A 9627-nucleotide genomic window follows, 5' to 3' on the forward strand; every position below is an offset into this window, starting at 1 on the left:
GACACTTCTCAGTTTTTAGGATGAGCCCAAAAGGTTGCAGAACAAGTATTAAATGAGCCATGCTCTTTGCTGACTCATAAAGGCCTTCCTCTGTCCTAACCTTGAAAAGCAGGCAGCGCGACCTATTTTCGTATGGAGAACATGAGTCTATTTGTACACAGCTGCGGGGAACAGACATGACAGAACACTTTGATTCAAATGTGCCACTCCAAGTCTCTTCTCCTCTCCAAGCGGATGATATTTGAAATGAAACAAGGCTCTCACAATCACTCCTTTATTGGATTCATCAATCACACAGCCCACAGTGACAGCTGGGTTTGTCTTTAAAGGCCTGGGACTTGATTACAGGACATGGGTGCTCTTTTTGTTTGCATTGTGATTTATCTGGTTTGGGACAGTGTCGGTGTTTGCCATGTACTGTAACATAAGCACCTACAGGGTGTTTACATGGTGACTCTAGGGTAGGATGACAATGTCTGGGGAAAAAAAAACACAGTAATAATGTACCCAAGATTTTCACGTTCCAATAAGTTGACGATTGTATCTTTAATTCAGTGGCAGCTCATTATATTACATGAGTCACAGTTGTCTCGGTGACACTGCATCTGCTTAGGATTTGTCACACAGCGCCGTGAGTGATCTGCTTATACCGAAGATCCAAAGCCCTGCCCCGAGCAGCTCCCTCCGTTCCATCTGAGTAGGTTTAGATCAGGTGAAACAGCCCGCCTTTGGAGTGTAGTCATTGGCTGTCCTGGCAGAAGGAAACTCCCACCTGTTTCCTGATTTCATCCATGATCTCTGTCAGTAAGACAGAGTCCGCCAGAGGCATCCGTGGGCTCTCCTTAAGTCCTGCAGATGAAGAGGAGTTAAACAGGGAAAACTGACTGACTGAGAGACATGTCTGTTTATAACCACGGTTAATTTATGCACATATTCACAATGAAGCATAAATTATGACAAAGCAGGGATGTAAAGATTATGTAAATTCACATAGGAGGCAAAACCGATAGGAGTGCAACACCATTTGAGCTAGAGGACATTTCAAGGACTGATAACAGCATTGATTCTGAATCAATCTGATAAGAGTATTCATCGAAACTCTCACAGGAAGCTGTGACTGTTTCACAGAACTGCAGCGTCTTTCTGTCAAACTCAGACGGTGGTTTGGGCTGTTCAAACAATTTCACCACTTTGAGGACAAATACACAACTTTCCTTTCATTGTGACCTACCTTTAAGCAGGCACTGCCTCACTTCCTCTGCCTCATAGCGAAGTCCGGTGCTGTTGGTGAAATTCAGAGGGAGGCAGGGTTCAGGCAGAGGGTACTCCGTCTCCTTGTCATTCACCACAAGTGTGGTAGGGCAGTGCATGGGGCCGAGAACCTACAGGGGAAAGAGGAAATGCATTTTTTGTGTTAATCCAATCACTCAACTCATAACTCATGAAATGCAATGGGTATGGATCCTTGCCTGAATACTCCAGTTTAATTAAATGTGAAAGTAATTAGCAGCCGACTCAGTTTTTGCATGTCTCAATCATTTCTTAATTAAGTCAAATGTTCCTGTACAAGACTAGCATGGCTTACTTTAATGGAGCCCTTAGTGCCGCTGATGACAGCATCGTTCGGAAGTCGAGCGGAGATTGAAAAGGCGCAGAAGGCCATCCTGTTCCTGGAGAACTTCATCACCACGACCACTGACTCATCCACTCCTGTCAAACATTTAAACAAGTAAATCATTGAAAAATCGTTGAGCAGTAAATGGATGAGCAAATGCTCACAGTGCTGCTGCTGCTGCAAATTCCATTCACGTCATTTCACTTCAGGTCATTTCAATACACCGCTCATCAGCACACTTCAGTTAGGTGGAATCAGTTCAGGTTCACTGGCATGACCTTCTTTTACAGAAACAGAAGGTCACAGATATATACTATTAAATAAATTGACAGATCTGTTACATAAAGATAAGTGAAAGATAGGGACATGCTCATTATATAGTGTGATGGTCTTACATTGAAGGATATCTTGCTGTGAGGCATGCAGTTACATATTCCTCTGTCAGTTTTACTGTATTACTGTATTCTCCAGGGAGGATTTGGATTAGTCTGACATTTTAAAGATAAGTATGGGATTTTCTGTGTGGAGAATTCTCCCCTGAGGTGTTTACATTTTGGACAGCTTTAAAAAAAAAAGTGATTTTGAGTCCAAGTTTTTTGTGCCTCACATTAGGGATTGTTATTTTCTTCTGGAGGTTTGGTTTCAATAGCCAGTCAGTGATCACTGATTCATACAGTGTGGTTAATGATACTAATCTATATCCCACCTCTGCTGCGTGACCTGTGTGCTGAATCATACCTGAGTCAAGCAGCGCCCCTGTGGCCTGTATGGACTCTGGCCTCTCTCCGTTGAACACCATCAGCACAAACTGCAGGCAGTACACGCCGATATCCAGCAGTGCGCCACCGCCCAGCTCCTTCTCCACTGAGCGGGGGATGTGGAGCTGAGGGGAGCCGAAGTAGGCCTTTACCAGCTTCAGCTCCCCTACTGCCTCCTCCGCCAGCAGCCTGCGCACCTTGGCGTACACGGGGAAACAGCGGGACCAGATGGCCTGAGAGGGACAGAGCAGACAGCCTAGCATCACTGCAACAGTAAACAGCTTATACTGAAGTTACACCTGAGCTGCTGTTTATTACCACAGCTCTCCACTTGCTCCAACCCTTGTGAGGCTGCAGCAGATGTGCTGGTCAAACATGACATGACAAGATGTTGTCCTGCACCATGGATGATAAATATTCCCAGGACGTCCAGGGTTTCGCTTCCTGTGCTTAAAATGTCTGCACTCATGGCACTATAATGCAGCTAATGACCTAAAATGGGACATGAATTGCAAACTTTAACATATTGCCAAGCTATCATCCCTGATGGAGAACGTGTCCCACCCACCGCAGGACGCTCAGCAGAATTGGGCAGCTCCTTCAGTGACATGCTGCGTCATCCACAGTGTGTGAAGGAGACATACCGCAGGCCCTTCCTCCCTGCTGCTGTCAGAGTTTACAATCAGCACTGCTCCCAGTAGTCTGGATATAACAAAACTAACAATTCATTCACTCGTGCAATATCTAGGCAATATTATACTGTGTAATATCAATATTTCCCAGGTGCAATAATGTGAATTCAGCAGCTTAGTCTGTCTGCTCATTACATTTTGCCCTGTTTTTACTGTTTTACTTATTTATCATATCTTTATTATATGTTACTTTATCGAATTTGCTGCTGAACACTGCAAATTTACCCACTGTAAAATGATATTATATGTAGATTATAATGTCCAGCAGCCATCTGCAATAGTGTTTATGACAGTTAACACTCTCATATCTCCAAATATATGGCCACAACCAGCAGCTTGTTAGCTTACTTTAGTGCAAAGAACAGCTAGCCTTGTTCTATCTGAAGTTCTCAAAATCCACCAATTCAATTGATTCAATAGTTGTTGTTGTTGTTTGGCTGACTCCCTGTAAAAATCAAAGTATAAAAACAACAATTTGTAGTTTAACAGGGGATTTGGAGCCAAACACTTTTTTGGCTGCTCCCTGTTTTCCAGTTTTTATGCTAAGCTTTGCCAACTGGCTGTAGCTTCATATTGCCATTTCTTACAGGCATAGACAGTATCATATCTGTATTCTCATCTCATTCACAGCAAGGGATTAAATAACCAAAGGTTATTTTCCACAGTGGTAAACAATCTGATTAAAAGCAACATAAATAACACATCAATCAACAACAAAGTCATCAGGAAGGCCGGCTCTGTGCTGGGGGTGGAGCTTGATTCCTAGGTGGTGGTGTCAGAGACGAGGATGCTGCACAAGCTGCAGAGCATCATGGCCAGTGACTCTCACCCTCTCCACCACATACTGGTCACGCACAGGAGCAGCTGCAGCAGCAGACATACACCACCAAGATGTACCACAGGAAGTCCTTTCCTCCTGTGGCCATCAGACTCTACATCTCAGAGACACGGCGACCTGAGGTGGCTTCAGCGTCCATTTGCAGCTCTGATCTGCTACGGCTGACCTTGATCTCTCTCTTGCTCCTCCTCTTCTTTACCATCTCTTTTCTCTCACCCTCCCCACCTCTCTCGCTGTCTTTTCTCTCCTCCTCCTCCTCCCCCTCCTATCTCTCTCTCCCCTTCCCGCTCTGGATTATAATCTTTCATGGAATAAGTATACTACATTGCATTCTTGTTATAACAGCTCAGCTCCTCACAACTGATAAAATTTGATCTTATTTTATCTTGTATTTTTCTACATTTGTTACATTTGCATTTCACACTTTTATTTTTGTGTTGTGCTGGCATCAAACTTGCACCAGCATTGACCCTAACTGCCAGCAAGAGGCCCCTTGGCAATGATCTACACGAATGACTGTCCCCTAAACCTTACCTCCATCAGGAAGACATTGTTCTTCTTGGCAGTGACGACGAGGTCTTTCACCTGTGTGGAGTTCATAGCGAAAGGTTTCTCGCACAACACATTCTTCCCGGCCTTGAGGAACAGCAGACCAACTCGCCAGTGCTCTGTGTGCAGCACTCCCAGGTACACAACGTCTGTGAGGACACAGATGTTCCAGAGCTTCAAACAGCACCACTAATGCACCATTATCTGTGCCTGTGCAGCCAGACTGCTTATATCTCTTAACTCACCAATATCTGGGTCGCTGGCCAGCTCCTCATAGCTGCCGTAAGCCTTCGGAATACCGTGCTTTTTGGCAAACTCCTTGGCACGCTCCAAGCTCCTCGATGCAACGACTGTTATCTGTGCAAAAGGGAGAAAAACACACACATTTATCACAGTGTTGCTCTGTCAACAGCTCTGTTCAGTGCAAGGGAGACTCCCTGTGTAACAATGAAGATGTAGTGGGCTTGTTTGGATAGAGTACCTGGTGATCTCCAGGAAGCAGCGTCTTCATTGCCACGCTGAAGTCATGGCTGATCTTCCCCGCACCGCAGAGCCCCCATCGGGTCGCCATGTTGAATTGGATGGTTAGTGACAAATGAGCAGGATGGTGCTTTAGTAAAGATCTGAGCTGCTGGCGAGTTGTGACCTTGGGAAAGGTTGCACGTTCGGGGGAAGAAACGTATAAACTGTCATGCCGTAGAGCCAGTGGCACTTCAGCAAGAAGGCTCCCTGAATTTATATGCTGGGGAGGCAGGATGTGTCACCTTCCTTCTGCTCCCACCCTGAGGTAGTGGGTGCAACACACACACATAAACACACACACACACACACACACACACACACTGCTGTATTGTTGTGTTGTTGCTGATACAGGCCTTTCAATCCGGGCTGAAGTGGTTTGTACCAGTTGTCTCTAACAATCTGTAACAGGACTATCAGAGGGGCTCTCATCATTAACACGCTGAAGGGGGAAAAGTGCACAGTTTAATGTGTACAAGGAGGGCTCACCCTGCCCACAGATCAGCACTCCACCACAATAGTACAGGTCAAGTATTGGAACCAGGAGCTCACTTTGTTTTCCACTGAGAGAGGCACTGATTAGCCTGCGATGGTCTGACAGCCACACAGAGGCCAATGATTAAACCCGAGTCTTGTGAGGGTTGCTGGGATAAATAGATGAGCTGGGTTCACAGAATGCTCCTGGTGCCCACAGCAGGACAATTTAACTGGCCAGTAAGCTGAGCCAGGATGACTATGGAAAAGCATCAGCTCAGTTGCCCTTGAGCTAAATATCATCCGTTTAGACAGACAGGCGGTTGTGTAAACTTCCTGCCACATGCTGCCAGTAGAGGACACTGTGTTGTCAGCAGAGTTTACTTTCTCTCTCAAGCTCTGAGGATTTGGCATGGCTCATTGTGAGGAATTATATAAAGGTTTGCAAAATCAGGTGAACTAAGGAGCTGGCAGATGCACTTTGGAAAGTATCTACCAGAGGTCATATAACAATTGTAGAGTTTGTTGTAATGAAAAAACAAGGATTTTCATGTATGCACACTCTGTCAATGATTCACCAAATTTAAACATGTGTACATGTCCATTTAATATTGCAATCACTTTGACCTACATTCTAGTTCAACATCTTTTTCCAGTAATTTCAGTCTTGAGTATGTGATGTGTTTCCTCATTTCCTGTAGGTGCTATATGGTGACTGGGTTAACATGAGAACATGGTGTCAGTGTCAGCAACGTCGTCATTCTAAAAAAAAAAAAAAAAAAAGGAATTTTATCAATGACTCTTCTCGCTGGCTGCTTTCCTTTTGTATTTCACTTCCAAATGAATTCTGGGAGCTGTGTGCCGTTGTCATAACAACAAGGTGCCAGCTGGGCAATTTGTATGCAAATGGAATTGGGCTTGGCCTGATATCCCTGCCTATACCACAGGACCTGGTTGCCATGGGAATGCCCAACTCCTCCTTGAGTAATTTGTACTTTTTTTTTTTTGTACTTTCTCAGGGAAAAGGACACAGCGGCATTTCTCTGGCAGGGCTACATGGTGATGTCACCACAGGTGTTAAGAAAAGGGGAGTGTGAGGGAGGGTGTGTAACCTGACAGGGGCAAGCGCAACTAGATTTCGAATTGGTGTGAAGCAATGAATTGGTTATGTGCTGCCTGACTCAACTGCCAGCAGACGGGCACGAAGCAGAGAGGCTCAGGTGGTCAGAGAAGGGTGTTCTGGACAGGGTCGCCCGGCAGCCGTGCACTGGGACCCCACCGCTCTCACCCTCAGCTGAGCCTTGGATGCCTGCTTCTCAGCAGAGACTAAAAACTCAAAATTTACTGCTGAGAGCCGCCCTCCCCTGCACAAGCTCAAGGTCACAAGGAGAACAAGCCTGTAAACTGATCTGTCTTTCAGTTTTAATGAAGAGTGGCTGAAGAGTGGATATCACAGGGTTGAGTTTGGGTCCCTGGGATTTTTTTTGTTGTTTTTGTAGCCTGGCCCAGGGATGGAGGCGGATGGTAAAGACGGTTCCAGAAAGCGAAACGTTGATGAGCCGAGTCATTCAGAAACCTGGCATGCGGAAGGAAGCCAGCGCCTCATTAATTCAGCACGGCCGGGACGATTGCCTTCCACTCCTATCACTTCTCACTGTCTTTATTTGATTATGAATTCATGCATCATCTCTTGTCTGCGTCCCTATTCCACCATGACGTGGAAGAATGGCATCAGATGGGTCATGTGAGCGGTCACAACAGTTTCCTTAGAGGGGGTGGATCATTTTGCCTGGGAAGGTGGTTGATCACAGCGGACAGTTTTGTTTCACACATTGTCATGTCATTTCATCTGTGTATCTTGCTGTCACAAAGACCCTGCCCTCCTCTCCCTCATGTCACTGACAAAGGCAATGCATCGGTGCTGCAAAAAAGCCTCTTGACTAACTCTTAACTAAATTTTGTAAATAATCTTGCTAGTACTTGAAAAAGCTATTTTTCAGAAGGGCATATAACAGGGGTACAATCCAAAAACCTCTAAACTAGAAGGATTTCTATAAAGCTAGACTGTTATTTGATGTTGTTTAACTAGCGTTTAACTAACTTAATTACTGAAGATAGTACAAGCTACATTGTGCCTCTGAAACCCCAGTTACCATGTAACAGCTCTGTATTTCATCAGCGACTTCAAGTTAATGGGGAATAAAAAGGACCAGAGAGAGGCACCCTAATCCTATTTTGATTGATGCGGATATGCAGAGGGTTTTCCCCCCTCCTCCAGCTGTCAGTGTAAGTGAGAGCCATCTTGCTGCTTTGTATTTTTTTTTTCTTTTTGGTAGGGGTGAGAGGAACAGTATTGCAGCAGTTATGGGAGCACCATCACTCCTTCATCTCTGTCTCAAGGTCACTGCAGAGGGAGGCTGACAGGCTAGACAAGCGCCAGGAGGTGCCAGCCATTTTGAGGGGAGGTTGGGAGCTTGATGAATCCAGGGAGGGAGAGGGAAGTGTGCGGCGAGGAGTAATAAGTCATTTTGTCAATGCTACAGCATGTTCTGATGTGTGGGCCGGGTTATTTTTTTTCCATTAGAAAAAGTGTGATAGAGGGAGACTGAGAGGAGCAAGCAGAAATGGGAGCCTTTGAGCCGCCCAGCATTGTGCTGGCCCTTTGAGAGTCCTATCTTTGTCTGCAGCACACACACACTGGGAGGCTGAGCTGTGGAGCAAGAGCAGGCTGGACCAGAGCTGACTTAGCAGCCCTTCATCTGGATGTTAGTGCTGATAGAGAGGGGAGATGGATGTAGAGAGAGCACAGCAGGACATGGAGCTATTACATCCAGCTACCGTTCTTCATTTCAACCCACTCTCCATGTGTTTTCATGGTCTTTGTCAGCCAAATCCACATTTGCCATGAGGCGTGTTTGGCTGAAAACACTCACATAAGTGGACTAGGCAACATGACAGCAGGCTGGTTAATATTTAGTTGATAGTTTTATTCTAGCCAGTATTGTGCAGTTAGTCCCTGATGCTTGGATGCCTGTTGAAGGCCCAATTTTTGCACTGTTAATGGGAGAGCACAGAATAAGCTAACGATCACTGGTGCCAATTGCACAAATTGAAAACTGAAAATGCCAACATACTCCAAGCACTTTTGTTAAGAAAATTTACTTCGATGAAACACTTGCATTGTCTCATTATGGTGTAATCTTTACCAGCCACAACAGCAGGACAGGTATTATTCTGACCTTGTGAGTCTGGGTGTATGTGTGTGTGTTATCATGGCAAAATGTGGTGCTGGAGCCACCTAACATGGTGGAAACTACCACAGACATGCTTTTTTAGGGCTCTGCCAGGCCCTTTTAGGTCATTCTTCGACTATTGTCCATTTTGGTCTTAAAACTTTAAGAAAATCTAACACATATTTAGAGACATTTATTGATTATTTTTTCCGTAATATAACACTGGCATTGTCCATTACCATAACGAGTAAGTCTCTCCCCTCATGTGAACAAATTGACGGAAGTGACTGTTTTGGAAATAAGAAAAAAATATCTCATGATATGTTATTTTGCTAATGTACATTTCAGCATTAGCATTAAATATACACAATATACACAGTATAAAATAGAAATATGAGCTGTTTGGAAATGTATTCTTGATTTAAGAAAAATGTACTGTGATTTATTCTTATTTCTGTTGCCTATATGGAGCTAACTGTCCTCCAGCCATGTGCTCTCCTGTCACATGACTTTGCTGTGGTCACAAAGAATACAATCTCTATTAAAAAAAACCCCAAAAAAACCCTGAATTTACATTTTGTAAATTGTGGTAGAAATGACCGCAACACCAAGGGACAGGTATTCTTTTCTATGGAAAAAGACATAAAATACTTACAGTATATATCTTACACCATGCGGCACGGGGGAGCAGTGATAAGCATTGTTGCCTCAGAGCAAGAAGGTTCCCGGATCAAGCCTGAGATTGGGGGTTCAAACCCCAGGGTGGGGGAGCCCTTCTGTGAGGAGTTCACATGTTCTCCCCATGTCAGCATTGATTTTCTCCAGGTACTCCTCCCATGAAGGTAAGGTTAATTGCTAACTCTAAATTGGCTGTAGGTGTGAATGTGCTCGTCTATGTGTCAGCCCTGTGACAGTATGGGATAAGCTCCAGCACACTCGCGACCCCTGA

At 44.8% G+C, this 9627-nt stretch overlaps 1 protein-coding gene across 1 annotated transcript; it reads right to left on the reverse strand.

The window, feature by feature from the left end:
- Positions 1–260: 260 nt before the first annotated feature.
- Positions 261–5181, reverse strand: dhdh.1 (dihydrodiol dehydrogenase, tandem duplicate 1). Its single transcript, XM_050045668.1, has 7 exons — positions 4934–5181; positions 4698–4809; positions 4438–4601; positions 2354–2606; positions 1586–1710; positions 1232–1382; positions 261–849 (listed from the first exon to the last, which is right to left on the reverse strand). Exons 1-7 carry the CDS (start codon positions 5021–5023, stop codon positions 740–742), a joined length of 1005 nt encoding a protein of 334 aa, XP_049901625.1. The 5' UTR covers positions 5024–5181; the 3' UTR covers positions 261–739.
- Between the last annotated feature and the right edge of the window lie 4446 nt (positions 5182–9627).

This window comes from Epinephelus moara, chromosome 1, assembly GCF_006386435.1.
Source record: "Epinephelus moara isolate mb chromosome 1, YSFRI_EMoa_1.0, whole genome shotgun sequence".
NCBI classification, from domain to species: Eukaryota; Metazoa; Chordata; class Actinopteri; order Perciformes; family Serranidae; genus Epinephelus; species Epinephelus moara.